The 19478-nt window shown below is 40.4% G+C and overlaps 1 protein-coding gene across 3 annotated transcripts in view; it reads right to left on the bottom strand.

Annotated features, from left to right (window-relative positions):
* The window catches only part of RGS3 (regulator of G protein signaling 3), a 181654-nt gene that overhangs the window by 138046 nt on the left and 24130 nt on the right, over positions 1 to 19478 (bottom strand). For 2 of the 3 annotated variants that reach the window (XM_007526747.3, XM_060199989.1), the window contains exon 2: positions 877 to 927. In XM_007526747.3, the coding sequence (XP_007526809.1) occupies positions 877 to 927 (51 nt within the window). Of the gene's footprint in view, positions 1 to 876; positions 928 to 19478 lie in introns of those variants that run through there. The other variant, XM_060199990.1, reaches the window with a different exon arrangement.

Raw genomic sequence — 19478 nt, 5'->3', positions numbered from 1 at the left:
GGCTCAAACCCAGGTCCTTGGGTTTAGTACTCTGTACACTTAACCTAGATATACCACCACACAGCTCCCTGCCCCTCTCTTTATATCTGAAAAAGTCAGCCTGAAAGGTAGCACAGTAACTACAGTGATGGACTTATAAGCATGAGGTCCCAGGTTCAATCCCTGGCATTGTACAAATCAGATTGATATTCTAGAGTCTCTCTCTCTCTCTCTCTCTCTCTCTCTCTAATAAATAATTAAATTTCTTTTATTTAAAGTCATCTCAGAGTGATGAAGCCTCAGTGACAACAAAAAAAAGTAATATAGGTTTTATTACAGGTTGGGCGCTGTAACAAGCTTTTACTAGCAATAACTCATTTAATCCTTGTAATAGTCCATAAGATAAATACTTCTATTACAACCATTCAACGGTAATAAAAACAAACCACTTAAGGTCACTCAGAAAGTAAATTATGAAAGTCAGGACTCTAGAAGTCTAGCTCCAAAGACTAACTTTAGCCAGACACTACTCTGCCATCTATGGATGGATGGATGGATGGATGGATGGATGGATGGATGGATGGATGGATGGATGCTGGAAAGACCAAGAGAAAAGAAGGATGAGAGCTGAGAAAGAGAAGAAGTACTGTACTCCACAGTAACCAAGGATAATGTTCAGGTGCCTGGGGCAGGGACAGCTCTAACGTGCTAGGAAAATAGGCCCATATTCTGGACACCATCCACATCAAGGCCAAGATTATGCACACTGAAAGGCATTACACAAAGATGATCAAAGAAACCTTAGCACATAGTAACACCACCACCATCCCTGTTTCCAGAAAGAAGGCCACATCATGCACCTTTCCCCTGCAAAGTCTGACATATGGCCATACTCACTGTGGAGCAGCAGAACCTGGTCCTGAGCATCAATGGACAGCTTGAGTTGACCTAAGGAAACAATAATAGAAACATCTTAACCTTGGGTCATACACTTAGGGTGTATGCCTTACCCTATGTAAGTTTGAACCTAAGTTCAAACTCCAATAACACATGAAAAGTGATATGGCACTTGAGGATATTCTTGTTCTATGGTGTCTCCCCCTCTCTTTCTGTCTCTCTATATGAATGAAAGAAGCAGCTCAGAGAATTGAAATCATACATGTGAATCCCAAATTTCACAAACAAAAAATATCACTGCATCTCTTTGTCATGTAAAAAAAACAGGTTAACTGTGAAAGAAATGCTCTTTGTTCATGGAAAGCAATTCCCACTCTGAAGTGGGAAAGATTTCAGAAGTCACCTAGTTCAGCCTCCTCACCACCATATTAGGAGTCCCTTCTATAAAGCCTCCAACAGGTCCTGCAGCCGTGCAACAAAACCCTCTGGTGATGGGGAGCTGCGTACTTTAAACACAACCCATATCAATTAGAGGTCTTATTGCTGGATGGTTGAAAGAGTCAATGTGTCTACATCATGCTGAGCCTAAGCTGGCATATTAAAAATTCCAGGCCTCGGTCAGACCAGAGAGGGTAGATGTCAACCTAAAACCCCCTAGTTACGACATCCAGTTGTGTTCTGGGTAGGTAATATCAGCACAATGACATAGGACAAATAAGTATGGGGGAAATTAGAGGCAGAGATAAGATGGGGACAGAGAGCTCTTTCGAGATCAATGCTATCTGCTGCAATGATTCCAATGAATATTGATAACCCTAAAGAAAAAAAATCTAGGAGTTGAGGCACCACCTCCAGTCTGCTTTACCAACATAAAAGACTGCTAAAGGGAGGACAGGACTCCCCTAACACTCACCAACTGCAACTGAGTTTCCATTAATACTGCCCTCAGAGGCTGGAGCAGCAAGGGGGAGGCCGTGTGCTGACATCTGGGAACAAAGAACTGACCAGGAAACTCAGGAGAAGATAGATCTACACCTCAGTGGTCTAGCAGTGGGGCTGTGTGGTGGGAGCCTTTCCACATTGTTCTCCTGATGAGAACATGGTGAATAACTGCCTCAGAACCTACAGACTATAAACAGGACTTGTGTAGAAACTCACAGGGCCCAGCAGAGCTTTGGATCCTTGGGGTGTGAGAGTCTCTTTGCATAACCAATGTGCTATCTCTCCCCCACCCTGCTTTATCTCTTGGTCAGGAGGGAGTGATTAGGCAAAGAAGCCTACTTATAGTTTAAAGGCCCTTAGGCTCCCATAGCCTACAGGAAAGAAAAAGAACAAAAGAGGCTTGTAAGCCACTGTGCTCCAACTCAGGGATTAAAATAATATTGAAACAACTGACAATTTCCATAACTGTGAACCTTTTAATTATCTAACTTAGACACAAGTCAATCTAGGCAAGAGTGATCAGTAATTTGAAAAGTACTGAGAGAGGGACCTCATAACATACTATATAGAATAGTTAAACCAACAAGAAGAAATATTGGAAAAATGAACCAGGACAGAAGTCCAGCTAAACACCCCCTAAAGGCTGAACCACAAAATAGTGAGGTCAACATCCAAACACTAATTAAGGAAATAGTCACAGGAGTGAGTAAAGAGATTGAAAGCATTGTCATCAGAAATACAGAGACAACAAATGAGACTCTGGAAGAAAACAATAGTTATCTGAAGGTTATTAAGAAAGCTGAAAGCTGAAAAATAGCTGAGCTAAGAATGCAACTAGCTGAACAAGCTAAAACAGTACCATAACAGGTTAACAAAATAGATGAACTACAGAAAACAGTAGAGGGCAGAGAGAATAGAATAAATTAAGCTGAAGGCAGAATTAGTGAGATCAAAGACACATTAGAGACAACTAAAAAAAGAAGTAAGAGATCTCAAAAAGATATTAGGAGATACTGAAAACAACAACAGAGACCTACTCAAAAGAAATAATATATGCATTGTTGGTTGGCCAGAGGAAGAAAGAGAGGGAGAAGAAGAAAACATTCTTCAGGACTTAATAGCTGAGAACTTCTCTAGTCCAGACAACATTAAAGACATAAAGATTCAAGAAGCCCAGAGGGTCCCAAACAGAATTAACTCAGACTTAAAGACACCAAGAGACATCATATTGAGAATGAAAAGGAATAAGGATAAAGAAAGGATCCTGAAGGCTGCAAGAGAAAAACAAAGAGTCACCTACAGAGGAAAACCCATAAGATTACTAGCAGACTTCTCCACACAAACACTACAGACCAGAAGAGAAAGGCAAGATATCTATCAAGTGCTCAATGAGAAAGACTTGCAACCAAGAATACTATATCCTGCTAGACTGTCATTCAGAAGATGGAGGCATAAAAACCTTCTCAGACAAGCAACAGTTGAAGGAATCAATTATCACCAAGCCTGCCCTGAAAGAAGTTCTGGAAGGTCTCCAGTAAAAAGTCAGACCACCATAAATATGCCATCTATAAGAACACTCTAAAAATCTACAATAATGACATTAAAATATCTTCAATCTTTGATATCAATCAATGTCAATGGCCTGAATTCACCTATTAAAAGGCACAAAGTTGAAAGATGGATCAGAAATGACAACCCAACAATATGCTGTCTACAGGAAAACACCTAACTCAACAAGACAAACAAGACTTAAAGTGAAAGAATGGAAAACTATCATACAAGCCAATGGCCCACAAAAAAGGGCAGGAACAGCTGTTCTCATAACTGACACGATAGACTTTAAAATAAATAAAATTTAAAAAGATAGGGATGAACATTACTTAATGCTCAGATGATCAGTCAATCAAGAGGACATAAAAATTATTAACATCTAAATGCATTAAACATCTACTTAAAGAGCTACAGCAATATATTAACAGCAGCGGAGTAATAGTTGGGGACACCAACACCCCACTTTCTCAATTTGACAGATCACCCAGCAGAAAATCAATAAATAAATGAGGGTGCTAAATGAGAAGATAGATAAACTAGAACTATCGGACATTTACAGAATCATTTACACAAGAAATTAGAATACACATTCTACTCAAGTCCACATGGGTTATTCTTAAGGATAGACCATATGTTAGGCCACAAAGACAGCATCAGCAAATTCAAAAGCATTGAAATCATCCCAAGCATCTTCTCAGACCACAGTGGAATTAAACTACTAACACTTAGCAATAAACAAAAGATTAGTAATAATCCCAAAATGTGGTAGCTCAACAGTACACTACATAACAACTACTGGGTCAAAGAGGAAATTAAGAAAGAAATCAAAATGTTTCAAGACTTCAATGAAAATGAAGACACAAGCTATCAAAATACTTGGGACACAGCTAAGGCACTACTGAGAGGGAAGTTTATAGTGATACAAGCACACATTAGGAAACAAGAAAAAGCACAAATAAACAACCTGATTGCACACCTTAAAGACCTATAAGAAGAACAACAAAGGAACCCTAAAGAAACCAGAAGGACAGAAATCACTAAAGTTAGGGCAGAAATAAATAACATTGAGAATAAGAAAACCATACAAAAGATCAACGAAAGTAAATGTTGGCTCTTCAAAAGACTGAACGAAATTGACAAACCTTTAGCCAGACTCACAAAACAAAAAAGGGAGAAGACCCAAATAAATCGGATAGTAAATGAAAGAGGAGATATCACAACAGACAATGCAGAAATACAACATTTCATGTGAGGCTTCTATGAACAACTATATGCCACCAAGTTAGAGAACCTGGAAGAAATGGACAATTTCCTAGATACTTACAAACTTCCAAAATTAAATAAAGAAGAACTAGATAATATGAACATGCCCATCACAGGCAAGGATATTGAAACAGTTATCAAAAACTTTCCCAAAAATAAAAGTCCTAGACCAGATGGTTTTACAAATTAATCTACAAAACCTTCAAGAAGAGTTAATACCTCTACTTTTAAAAGTCTTCCAGAAGATTGAAGACACAAAAATACTCCTTCCAGCTTCTATGAAGTCACATTACTCTGATCAAAAACAAACAGGGACACAACTAAAAAAGAAAACTACAGACCAATATTACTGATGAACATAGATGTTAAAATATTGAACAAAATTCTAGCCAACCAGATACAGCAGTATATTAAAAAGACTGTTCATCATGACCAAGTGGGGTTCATCCCAGGCATGCAAGGTTGGTTTAATATACATAAATCAATCAATGTGAACCACCACATCAATAAAAGCAAGACCAAAAACCACATGGTCATATCAATAGATGCAGAGAAAGCCTCTGACAAAATCAACCCCATTGTGATCGAAACACTACAAAAAATGGGAATACATGGAAAACTCCTGAAGATAGTGGAGTATACATATAGCAAACCTACAACCAACATCATACTCAATGGTAAAAAACTAGAAGCATTTCCCATCAGATCAGGTACTAGAGAGGGCTGTCCACTATCACCATTACTAATCAACATAGTGTTGGAAGTTCTTGCCATTGCAATCAGGCAGGAGCAAGGAATTAAAGGCATACAGATTGGAAGAGAAGAAGTCAGACTCTTCCTATTATCAGACATGATAGTATACATAGAAAAACCTAAAGAATCCAGCAAGAATCTTTTCGAAATCATCAGGCAATACAGTAAGGTGTCAGGCTACAAAATTAACATTCCAAAATCAGTGGCTTCCTACCTAAACCTCAAGGACATATTTGATGAAACAAACCCAACTGCTAGGAAGACTAAAGCAGAAACAGACCAATGGGTCTACATCAAATTGAAAAGCTTCTGCACAGCCAAAGAAGACATCACACAAACAAGGAGACCCCTCGCAGAATGGGAGAAGATCTTCACATGCCATATATCAGACAAGAGGCTAATAACCAAAATATTCAAAGAGCTCAGCAAACTTAGCACCAAAAAAGCAAATGTGGGCAGAGGATATGAACAAAACATTCACCTCAGAGGAGATCCAAAAGTCTAACAAACACATGAAAAACTGCTCCAGGTCACTGACTGTCAGAGAAATGTAAATAAAAACAACACTGAGATACCACCTCACTCCTGTGAGAATGGCATACATCAAAAAGGACAGCAGCAACAAATGCTGGAGAGGCTATGGGGACAGAGGAACCCTTCTGCACTGCTGGTGGGAATGTAAATTTGTCCAGCCTCTGTGGACAGAAGTCTGGAGAACTCTCACAAGGCTAGACATGGACCTTCCATATGACCCAGTAATTCCTCTCCTGGGGATACACCGTAAGGACTCCATAACACCCAACCAAAAAGATATGTGTACACCTATGTTCATAGCAGCACAATTCATAATAGCTAAAACCTGGAAGCAACCCAGGTGCCCAACAAGAGTTGAGCAGCTGAGAAAGCTGCTGTATATATACACTATGCAACTATTAAGAACAATGAACCCACCTTCCTTGACCAATCTTGGATGGACCTAGAAGAAATTATGTTAAGTGAGCTAAGTCAGAAACATAAAGACAAGTATAGGATGATCCCACTCATAAACAGAAGTTGAGAAAGAATAACAGAAAGGGAAACTAAAAGCAGGATCAGACTAAATTGAAAGTAGGGCACTAAAGTAAAAATCCTGCAGTGAGGGGGCGGGCAGACATGCAGCTTCCGGGGCCGGCGGGGGTGGGTGGAGGGTGGGATGGGACACAGTCTTTTGGTGCTGGGAATGGTGTTTATGTACACTCCTATTAAAGTGTAGTCATGAGATTTCTGGAAGCGGGGCTACGAGCAGCCGTAGCTGTGTCTCTCTCCTCTCCTTTCCTCTCCCGGATCAACCAGGAATACCAAAGGAGACCACCGGGGACTGAAACAAGACAGGACTGGAACAACTACAGGAACCCACCAAATCACCAGTGAGTGCAAACACATGTGGCTGGTGACAGAGAGGAGCCTACGGGAAGACTAAGTGGCTGGTAACAGTCCAGCGGTCTATCAGTTGAGACACCACGTTCAGTCTGTTCCACCAACAAGGGGACAGCTGAAGGGAGGAGAGGACTTCCCGGGGACTCACCAAATGCAACTCTGAGTCTCCATTGCTACTGCCCTAAAAATCTGGAGCAGCGGCAGGGAGGGACACCAGGGGACAGAGATCTAACCAGGAAACTCAGGAGAAGACCTATACATTGGTGGCATAGCTGTGGGGCTGTGAAAGTCTCTTTGCATAACAACAGGACTATCTCACCACACCCTGCCTTATCTCTTGGTTAGAGTCAGTGATTAAGTTAAGAAGCCTACTTATAGATAGAAGCCCTCAGGCTACCAAAGCCTACAGAGAAGAAAAAAAAAAAGAGGCTTTAAATCACTGAGCTCCAACTCAGGGATTAAAATACTATTGAAACAACTGTTAACTTCCACCACTGTGAACACTTTAATCACCTTACTTAGACACAAGTCAATCCAGGAAATAGTGATCCATAATTTGAAAAGTACTAAGACAGGGAACTCATAACATAATATATAAAATGGGTAAACCAACAAGAAGAAATATTCAAGAAAATAACCAGGACAACAGTCCAGCTAAAAGCCCCCCAAAGGGTAAAGTACAAAATAACGAGTTCAACATCCAAACACTAGCTAAGGAAATATTCACAGGCGTGAGTAAAGAGACTGAAAGAATTGTAATCAGAAATACAGGAACAACAAATGAGACTCCGGAAGAAAACACTAACTATCTCAAGGTTATTAGACAGCTGAAAGCTGAAATCGCTGAGCTAAGAACACAAATAGCTGAACAAGCTAAAACAGTATCAGAACAGGGTAACAAAATAGATGAACTCCAGAAAACAGTAGAGGGCAGAGAGAATAGAATCAATGAGGCTGAAGACAGAATTAGCAAGACTGAGGATGAATTAGAGACAACTAAAAAAGAAGTAAGAGATCTCAAAAAGAGATAAAGAGATGCTGAAAATAACAACAGAGACCTATGGGAGGACTTCAAAAGAAAATATATACACATTACTGGCTTACCAGAGGAAGAGAGGGAGAGGAAGAAAGCATTCTTCAGGCCATAATAGCTGAAAATTTATCTAGTCTAGACAACATCAAAGACATAAAGATTCAAGAAGCCCAGAGGGTTCCAAACAGAATTAACCCAGAGTTAAAGACACCAAGACACATCATATTTAGAATGGAAAGGAATAAGGATAAAGAAAGGATCCTAAAGGCTGCAAGAGACAAAGAGTCACCTACAGAGGAAAACCCATAAGATTAGCAGCAGACTTCTCCACACAAACACTATAGGCCAGAAAAGAATGGCAAGATACCTATCGAGTACTCAATGAGAAAGACTTGCAACCAAGAATACTATATCCTGCTAAACTGTCATTCAGACTAGATGGAGGCATCAAAACCTTCTCAGACAAGCAAAAGTTAAAGGAAGCAACCATCACCAAGCATGCCCTGAAAGAAGTTCTGAAAGGTCTCCTATAAACAACCAGACCACCACAAATAGGACATATATAAAAACACTCTAAAACTCTACAAGAATGGCGTTAAAATATCTTCAATCTTTGATATCAATAAACGTCAATGGCCTGAATTTACCTATTAAAAGAAACAGAGTAGGAAGATGGATCAGAAAATACAACCCAGCAATATGCTGTCTACAGGAAACCCACCTAACTCAACAAGACAAACACAGACAAAAGGAAAGGATAGAAAACTATCATAGAAGCCAATGGCCCACAAAAAAGGGCAGAAACAGCTATTCTCATATCTGACATAATAGACTTTAAAATAGATAAGATTAAAAAAGATAGGAATGGACACTACTTAATGCTCAGAGGATCGGTCAATCAAGAGGACTTAACAATTATTAACATCTATGCACCCAATGAGAAGCCATCTAAATACATCAACCATCTACTGAAAGAGCTACAGCAATATATTAACAGCAACACAGTCATAGTAGGGGACTTCAACACCCCACTCTCTCAACTTGACAGATCATCCAGGCAGAAAATCAATAAAGACATACAGGAGCTAAATGAAGAGATTGATAAACTAGCACTATTGGACATTTTCAGAGTCATTCATCCCAAGAAACTGGAATACACATTTAACTCAAATCCACATGGGTCATTCCCAAGGATAGACCATATGTTAGGCCACAAAGACAGCATCAGCCAATTCAAGAGCACTGAAATCATCCCAAGCATCTTCTCAGACCACAGTGGAATTAAACTAACACTTAACAATCAACAAAAGATTAGTAATAGTCCCAAAATGTGGAAGCTCAACAGTACACTACTTAACAACCTCTGGGTCAAAGAGGAAATCAAGGAAGAAATCAAAATGTTTCGAGACTTCAATGAAAATGAAGACACAAGCTATCAAAATATTTGGGACACAACTAAGGCAGTACTGAGAGGGAAGTTCATAGCTATACAAGCACACATTAGGAAACAAGAAAAAAACACAAATAAACAGCCTGATTGCACATCTTAAAGACCTAGAAGAAGAAGAACAAAGGAACCCTAAAGCAACCAGAAGGACAGAAATCACTAAAGTTAGGGCAGAAATAAATAACATTGAGAATAAGAAAACCATACAAAAGATCAACGAAAGTAAATGTTGGTTCTTTGAAAGAGTGAACAAAATCGACAAACCTTTAGCCAGACTCACAAAACAAAAAAGGGAGAAGACCCAAATAAATAGGATACTAAATGAAAGAGGAGATATCACAACAGACACCACAGAAATTCAACATATCATGTGAGGCTTCTATGAACAACTATATACCACCAAGCTAGAGAACCTTGAAGGAATGGACGATTTCCTAGATACCTACCAACTTCCAAAACTAAGTAAAGAAGAATTGGATAACATGAACAGGCCCATCACAGCCAATGATATTGAAACAGTTATCAAAAATCTCCCCAAAAATAGAAGTCCTGGACCAGACGGTTTTACAAATGAATTCTACAAAACCTTCAAAGAAGAACTAATACCTCTACTTTTAAAAGTCTTCCAGAAGATTGAAGACACAAAAATACTCCCTGCCCGCTTCTATGAAGCCAAAATCACTCTGATACCAAAAGCAGACAGGGACACAACCAAAAAAGAAAACTACAGACCAACATCTCTCATGAATATAGATGGTGAAATACTGAACAAAATTCTAGCCAACCGGATACAGCAGTATGTTAAAAAGAATGTTCATCATGACCAAGTGGGGTTTATCCCAGGCATGCAAGGTTGGTTTAATATACGTAAATCAATCAATGTGATCCACCACATCAACAAAAGCAAGATCAAAATCCACATGGTCATATCAACAGATGCAGAGAAAGCCGTTGACAAAATCTAATATCACACTACAAAAAAATGGGAATAGATGGAAAATTCCTGAAGATAGTAGAGTGTATAGATAGGAAACCTACAGCCAACATCATCCTCAATGGTGAAAAACTGGAAGCATTTCCACTCAGATCAGGTACTAGACAGGGCTGCCCACTATCACCATTACTATTCAACATAGTGGTAGAAGTTTTTGCCATAGCAATCAGGCAGGAGCAAGGAATTAAAGGCATACAGATTGGAAGAGAAGAAGTCAAACTCTCCCTATTTGCAGATGATATGATAGTATGCATGGGAAAACCTAAGGAATCCAGCAAGAAGCTTTTGGAAATCATCAAGAAATACAGTAAGGTGTCAGGCTACAAAATTAACATTCAAAAGTCAGTGGCATTCCTTTATGCAAACACTAAGCTAGAAGAAATTGAAATCCAGAAATCAATTCCATTTACTATACCAACTAAAACAATAAAATATCGGAGTAAACTTAACCAAAGAAGTGAAAGACTTGTATACTGAAAATTATGAGTCACTATTCAAGGAAACTGAAAAAGACACAAAGAATTGGAACTATATTCCATGTTCATAGGTTGGTAGAATTAACATCATCAAAATGAATATATGACCCAGAGCCATCCACAGATTTAATGCTATCCCCATCAAGATCCCAAGCACATTTTTTCCGAGAATAGAACAAACACTACAAATGTTTATCTGGAACGAGAAAAGACCTAGAATTGCCAAAACAATCTTGAGAAAAAAGAATAGAACCGGAGGCATCACACTTCCAGATCTCAGATTGGATTATAGGGCCATTGTCATCAAAACTGCTTGGTACTGGAACATGAATAGACACACTGGTCAGTGGAATAGAATTGAGAGCCCAGGAGTGAGCCCCACACCTATGGACATCTAATTTTGACAAAGGGGCCCAGACTATTCAATGGGGAAAGCAGAGTCTCTTCAACAAATGGTGCTGGAAAAAATGGGTTGAAACATGCAGAAGAATGAAACTGAACCACTCTATTTCACCAAAGACAAAAGTAAATTCCAAGTGGATCAAGGACTTGGATGTTAGACCACAAACTAGCAGATACTTAGAGGAAAATATTGGCAGAACTCTTTTCCACATACATTTTAAAGACATCTTCAATGAAACGAATCCAATTACAAAGAAGACTAAGGTAAGTATAAACCTTTGGGACTACATCAAATTAAAAAGCTTCTTCACAGCAAAAGAAACCACTACCCAAACCAAGAGACCCCTCACAGAATGAGAGAAGATCTTTACATGCCATACGTCAGACAAGAGTTTAATAACCAACATATATAAAGAGCTTGCCAAACTCAACAACAAGACAACAAATAAGGCCATCCAAAAATGGGGGGAGGACATGGACAGAATCTTCACCACAGAAGAGATCCAAAAGGCCGAGAAACACATGAAAAAATGCTCCAAGTCTCTGATTGTCAGAGAAATGCAAATAAAGACAACAATGAGATACCACTTCACTCCTGTGAGAATGTTATACATCAGAAAAGGTAACAGCAACAAATGCTGGGGAGGGTGTGGGGTCAAAGGAACCCTCCTGCACTGCTGGTGGGAATGTCAATTGGTCCAACCTCTGTGAAGAACAGTCTGGAGAATGCTCAGAAGGCTAGAAATGGACCTACCCTATGATCCTGCAATTCCTCTCCTGGGGATATATCCTAAGGAACCCAACATGTTCATCCAAAAAGATCTGTGTACACATATGTTCATAGCAGCACAATTTGTAATAGCCAAAACCTGGAAGCAACCCAGGTGTCCAACAACAGATGATTGGCTGAGCAAGTTGTGGTATATATACACGATGGAATACTATTCAGCTGTAAAAAATGGTGACTTCACCATTTTCAGCCGATCTTGGATGGACCTTGAAAAAATCATGTTAAGTTAGAAACAGAAGGATGAATATGGGATGATCTCACTCTCAGGCCGAAGTTGAAAAACAAGATCAGATAAAAAAATAAAAAATAAAAAAAAAAACACAAGTAGTACCAGAAACGTACTGGCATATCGCACCAAAGTAAAAGACTCTGGGGTGGGGGTGGGTGGGTGGAGAGAATACAGGTCCAAGAAGGATGCAGAGGACCTAGTAGGGGTTGTATTGTTATATGGGAAATGGGGAATGTTATGCATGTACAAACTATTCTACTTACTGTTGATTGTAAAACATTAATTCCCCAATAAAAAAAAGAAAGAAAAAAAAGAGTAGTCATATAAATCACTAGTTAATTAATATGACTGGGGGAAAAATTGATTTTATGTCTCAAAGTTTTTAAAACACAGATTGCGTCTTTATAATATATAGGCTGTTTCTTTGATATACAGACTCTCTCAAAAGCCTAGACCAAGTAGATCAGAAGCAACCAGTGGCACAGCTATACAGAAGATACTGGGTACTATACAGCAAACCCCAACAAAGGGACTTTTCAAAGTTAACCCAATTAGCAGATAATGTGATGATAATAACAACTATCCATTGTCTTTTTGAACCCTAAGACAGCAGGAACCTCACATTTTCACTATAGAGCCTATATTTCCCCCAGTCCTGGAACGTTAGGGTAGGGCCCACTTTCCCACATGCCTTTCCCAATTCATATCAAATAATATTGCATCTGCCGATCGCCACCTAATCAACTCAACGAGTGCCACCTCAACATGCTTCAGCTCAGACTGTGTCCAGAGACTTCAGGAGACTTCAGCTTCATTACTCGGGTGAGACCTTTCCTTTCATAGTATTCTCTAATTCCATCCCAGGTGGTTCACTTCCTAACAAAGTCCCAAAACCTAGATATAGACCAGGTTCTGTGAGAGAGAGCATATGTTCACATGTATCCATAAACTAGTGCAAAATATATACTTGAAAGCAGAAGTACACTAGAGCTTGCAGTGAGTACCTCCCCAACACTTCCTCTCCACTATTCCAACCTTTGCATCCATGATTGCTCTACAATTTGTTTGGCTTTGTATGTTAACTCTCTTTTCAGCCACCAGGTTCCAGATGCCATGAGGATGCCGGCCAGGCTTCTCTAGACTGAAGACACCACCAATGTGTCCTGAGCTCCGCTTCCCCAGAGACCAACCCTACTAGGGAAAGAGAGAGGCAGACTGGGAGTATGGACCAACCAGTCAACATCCGTGTTCAGCGGGGAAGCAATTACAGAAGCCAGACCTTCCACTTTCTGCAACCCACAATGACCCTGGGTCCATACTCCCAGAGTGATATAAAATAGAAAAGCTATTGGGGAGGGGATGGGATATGGAAATTGGGGGTGGGAATTGTGTAGAGTTGTACCTCTCCTATCCTATGGTTTTGTTAATGTCTCCTTTCTTAAATTAAAAATTTAAAAAAAAAATAAATTATTAATGCATTTCTAACAATAAGTTTTTTAAAATATTAAATCACCTATAATCTTAGGCCAGAGAAACCAGAAGCAACCGGTCTTGTCAGCGTCCAAGATGGAATTATTTGTAAATAGCATTAAATGACATAAATCATGGTAAGGTCTTATATGGTCCAGTAAATCACAGCCATGGGATATTCAAAGTGAATGAAGCTCCCAAATTACTTGGTTATAACAATAATTATCTATTTCCTTCTTAAACTCTAAGTCAGCAAGAAATCTTCCTTATTCTCTTTAAAACCCATATTTCCCCCAGTCCTGGAACATCTGAGGCATTGCTCATTTTCCTTCATGCTTCTCTTGATTCATACCATTTGATACTGCATCAGCTGATCTCAACTAAATCAATACAATCAATGCACCATGTTTCACATCAGAGACACCAAGTCTGAGATGCCAACCCTCCTAGTGAGACCTTTCCTAACTCATGGAACTCCCTAGTTCCATTTCAAATGGCACACTTCCTAACAAAGCTACAGAACCTAGATATAGACCAGAGCCCAAAGGATAGGGTACATGTGCACATATATTTATAATTTAAGGGAAAATATATACCTTAAAGTAAAAGTGCTCAATATTCTGCAGTGAGTAAACCTAAGTCTACTCAGTAAGTGCAGCAAGCAAGTAGAAAGACCTAAAAAAGACACCATAAAGTTCTTAAAACTAGTATAGCCACAGGCCCTTTGGAATATACCTAAAATATGCATACTAGCTATCTAAAAAATGGAGGACCCCCCCCCCCAACTCTTCATCAGCACTATTCCAGCCTTTAGGTTCATGATTGCTCAACAATTTGTTTGGCTTTGTATGTTAACTCTCTTTTCAGCCACCAGGCTCCAGATGCTAGCATGATGCCGACCAGACTTCCCTGGACAGACAACCCCACCAATATGTCCTGGAGCTCTGCTTCCCCAGAACTCCACCCTACTAGAGAGAAAGAGAGAGACAGGCTGGGAGTATGGATCAACCTGTCAACGCCCATGTTCAGCGGGGAAGCAATTACAGAAGCCAGACTTTCCACCTTCTACATCCCACCATGACCTTGAGTCCATACTCCCAGAGAGTTGAGTTAAAGAATAGGAAAGCTATCAGGGCAGTGGATGGGATACATATTATCTGGTGGTGGGAATTGTGTGGAGTTGTACCCCTCTTAGCCTATGGTTTTGTCAATGTTTCCTTTTTTAAAATTAAAAAAAAAAATTCTACTTAAGCCTAGATGCCCTCCTCTCCTAACCCCTACTTTACTTACCTCAATCACTTTAAGTCTAACTTCATCAGATAAAGGACTATAAAAGCTGAATAAAGGCAAGAGACTGGCATACTTTAATGATGGCCCTTTTGGTCACCACCAGGCTACACCATCATCTGGGGATCTAGTCAGGGAATCCATGGATTCCCATATAGATAGGATGGTCCTAGACCTCTAATGTATCTCTCTCTCCACCATCACTGGTCATCTCTATCAGGAACAACATCATAAGCTCTCTTGTGGGCCTCTACAAGACCTTTCTGTCAATGTACAATAGCAGTGGTAGGGAGTCCCCTGTTCTCCAGAGAGGCTGAGTCAACATACTATGCCACTCAAAGAAGACTGGTCCAGAAATGAGTGCAGCCTATAATGTTCCTAGCTGTGACCATGGACTGAGAGCTCAGACTGAGAGGAACTCAAAGGTTACACAGGCTCCTGTACTAAATATGAATAGATACGGGCCCAAGGTCAAATCAATGGGATTTACAGTTAATGATATTTATATACTTCCCTCATATTTGGGAGCTACTCTCTGCCCTAGCCCAACTTTCTAGTCCCGTTCTCAACTCCGACGCCATTTTCCCAGACAATAATTTCAGTCCACCTGCATATTAGCTGTCAGACTCAGGTAAAATTTAGTAAAGTCATGTGCCCCTTTGAATATAACTAAAATAGACTTCTTAGTTTCTTCCCACAAGAAGACCCCTTAGTTCCATCTGTCCTATTCTTACCTTTAGGTTCCAGATTATTAAATAATTGGTCCTGCTTTATATCTTAATGCTTTTCAGCCACCAAGTTGCAGATGCTACCATGACACCTTCCTGACCTTGGCCAGATGCTTCATCAGTGTGTCCTAGAACCTCATCTCCCCAGAGTCCTATCCCTCTAGGGAAAGATAGAAAAAGGCTGGTGGGATGGATCAACCTGCCCACATCCATGTTTAGTGGAGATGCAGTTACGGAAACCAGACCTACATCTTCTGCACCCCATAACAAATTTTGGTCTATACTCCCAGAGGGATAAAGAACAGGGAACTTCCCAATGGAGGGGGTGGGATATAGAACTCTGGTGGTGAGAATTATGTAGGATTGTACCTCTCTTTCCTATAATCTTGTTAATCATTATTAAATCACTAATTAAAAAAAGAGAAAAGAACAATATAAGTCACCTCTAGGGGGAAGTTTGGGAATCAGAGAGAAGGGAGCCAAAAGGAATTTTCCATCTGTCACTATTGTTGCCTTAACAATATGTGTAGATGCATGAATTGTAAGAAATAAAGGACAGAGGAGAGAAGGAGGAAGGAAAAAGAAGGGAGGAAGAGAAGGATAAAGAGGGAAAAAGAAGAGGGGAGGGAGGGAAAAGCAAAAGGAATGGAGAAAGTAAAGATAACAGAAGAAGCAAGACTGGAAAGTAAGTGAAGAATGAGGGTCTGGATAAGGTTTTCTACCATGTATTTCACCATTTTTTAAAAGAAGATACAAAAAATAATAATAATAAAGTTCAAGTGATTTCCACAGATATTCAATGGCATTCCAGCATGGACAGAAGGGAGAGAGAACCATGTTCCTCTTCCCCAATGTCATCTTCCAGCCAAATAGACTGTTTCTGGGATCTCAAGATGCTGCTGAATTTCATCTACCCAGTGGACACTGGGGAGGCAAGGAGGACAGGCTTTATAGCCTGCAATGATCCCACACAGCAGTTAGAAAGCCTTTATGTAAGCAGAACTTGAACTGGAGTTGGTATATTGAACCAAAGTAAAAGACTCTGGAGTGGATAGTGGGGGAGTTCAGGTCCTAGAACAGGATGGCAGAGGACCTAGTGGGGGTTGTATTGTTGTGTGAAAAACTGAGACATGTTATGTATGCACAAACTACTGTATTTACTTTCGACTGTAAAACATTAATCCTTAGGTAAATAGAAAGAAAGGAAGGAAGGAGGGAGGGAAGGAAGGGAGAGAAAGAAAGAAAGAAAGAAAGAAAGAGAGGAAGGAAGGAAGGAAGGAAGGAAGGAAAGAAGGAAGGAAAGAAGGAAGGAAAGAAGGAAGGAAGAAGAGAAAGAAATACAGCCTGTATGGCTGCTCCATCCATAGCAACTCTGTCTAGCAGTCAACTATATCTTCTTAGTCACCTGTAATGGGGAGCACACTCCTACCATACAAGTCCTCCTCTTTTGAGAGAGCTGTGATTGTCCAATGTCTATCTTTATTGAGCCTAAAGTGGCCTCTTGGTGACTTTCATCAAATAACCTTGATTCTAAAGTCTCTGGGCTCTCTCCCCTTGGCTTAAAGTCTAAGTTTCTCACTCCATTGTTCATAACACAATAGGACACCCCACATCATCCCAACTAGACATGGCGCATGCATCTTAACTGGATGGTGGGAGGGGCTTGTGCTTTGTCATTAACCAAAGGATGGGTAGGGTTCAGATAACAGAAAGAAAGGCAGAACCACGTCTCAGAACTATGCAACAGTCCACACATCACTGTGACCTGGTGACCATTCGCCCCTTCTATTTTAAGGTGTTGAAGCTGCAGCTCCAAGCAATTCAGGTTCTAGCAAAACCTGATCCAGCAATTTAGCCACTGGTGCTCTCCTCTGGGTCACTGATCTTAGAAGCCCAGAAAATCTATTCCAAGTTCAAGCTCCAAATACCCTCCTCTATGAGCTACAATGTCCACAACTGGGAAATGGAACTAATGATAGGGCATACTACCTTCTGTGAGCTGTGTGGAGATCAGATAAAAGTGGAAGATGAGAAGTGCCTTAGATGAGAGGCGCCAGGAGAATTCACAATACTTTTAGCTCAAGATCTGAGCAATTACCTCTTTGGGATTCCATAAAGATGAGAAACCTCCTACAAAGACCATGCCTGATTCAGTGCGGGGCAGGAGAGGGTGTTTAGAAATAGACAATAGGAACCACATGTGGCTCAAATCTCATAAATTCAAAGGCATCAACGTTTAGCACAAAACTTTTTTTCTGACACTATTACCATTATAAAGCCAAAGCCATGGGGACCACAGTCCTACCCAGCACCTATCTCCTGACAATGGTGCCTGAAAGTCAACCTCCAGATATTCCCAACACAAACAGTCTATTTGATCAACTTCTGTCGAGAACCTGCAGAAAACCTTGAGTAAGGAATGGTCTGTGCCTGCCCTTAGAAATTGTGCAGCCCAGTGGTCAGGAGAAGAAAACAGACAAGGCCAAAGCACATCTAGAACAGGTGATGTACCCAGCATAAAGATTAACTTGGAAATGGAGATACCTACAGAGCTCCATGCAGTTCCCCTTTCAGGCCCTACCAAGGTGCCCTCTACCCTGTTGTAGCAGAGAAATAAAACTTAGCAAACCAAGCTCAAGGACTCCAGTATGAGACAATGCCTACTTCAATGCATCCTGGAACTCACAGTTGTCAACAAGATGAAGAATCCCATTAGCCCATTTCATCAAATGTTGGAAACTGAATCTAGAAGTCACCGTACCCAACTCTTTAATCTGGAAGTGAATAGAGCCGTGTTCAGAGCTAGAAGGTGACTTGCCCTGGGCCCAGTGGAAAGAGTATTTCCCTCGCCAGAACAGGAGACCAGAACTCCGTCCACTTCCAGAATGTTTCCTTATGCAGTAAGTCAAACATTCACAATCTTCTACTATACACCACAGCTTCTGCCAATGCAACCCAAGGGTTCAGGAGCAGAGAGGTTATCAGGAGCAAGAGAGGGTACCACTGCCTTTCCCAGAAACTAAGAGGAAGTCAAAGAAAGGATAGGTACCAAGAAATGCGCCACATCTAAAATACAAACAATAGGTATGGAGGGAGACAGGCTGAATCTCTGGGACCTTCAGTTAGTCTAAGTACCAATTACCCAAATCCCTTACAACCTCCCCATTGCCTCTACCAGTCCTGGTCTCTGCAACATCCTTTTTCCTTTTCCAGGCTTGAGGTGTTGGGAATATTCAGGCCAAAGAAACTGAAGTCATCCTCATCCAAGTGTTCTAGAGAAGGCTCTTCCCCAGTTTGCATGGTACTGTAGTTGGGCACCAACTCTGTCTGAAAAGGTGCTGGTGACAGGTGCCCTAAGGGTTCAGTACTACACCAACAAGCCAGACCTAAAGCCAAAGGGAAAACAAACTGTTCCCCCACAACAGAAAAAATCCTGAAAAAGTGATCTTCAGGAAGTGCCAAGAAGAAATCAAACCAAATTCTGCTGGGAAAATAATTTGAAAGTTCAAACTCCCTATAGAAAAAGGGACATGGGGGGACCAAATGATGGTGCACCTGGCTAAGCGCACACACTATAGTGCTCAAGGACCAAGGTTCAAGCCCCCACTTCCCACCTGCAGGACAGAAGCTTTATGAGTGGTGAAGCAGGTCTGCAGGTTTCTGTCTCTCTCTCCATCTCTATCTCCCCCCTCTCAATTTCTCTCTGTCTCTATTCAATAATAAATAAATATCAAAAGCTTTTATAAAAAAGAAAGAAAACAGAAAAGGGGGCATAGAAAAGTTGGCAAAAGAAATGCTACTTTCAGGACAGCCTGTTTGGT

The sequence above is a fragment of the Erinaceus europaeus genome, chromosome 10 (genome assembly GCF_950295315.1).
Source record: "Erinaceus europaeus chromosome 10, mEriEur2.1, whole genome shotgun sequence".
NCBI classification, from domain to species: Eukaryota; Metazoa; Chordata; class Mammalia; order Eulipotyphla; family Erinaceidae; genus Erinaceus; species Erinaceus europaeus.
Note: the sequence above shows the minus strand (reverse complement) of the source record. Positions and strands in the feature narration are given on the sequence as shown.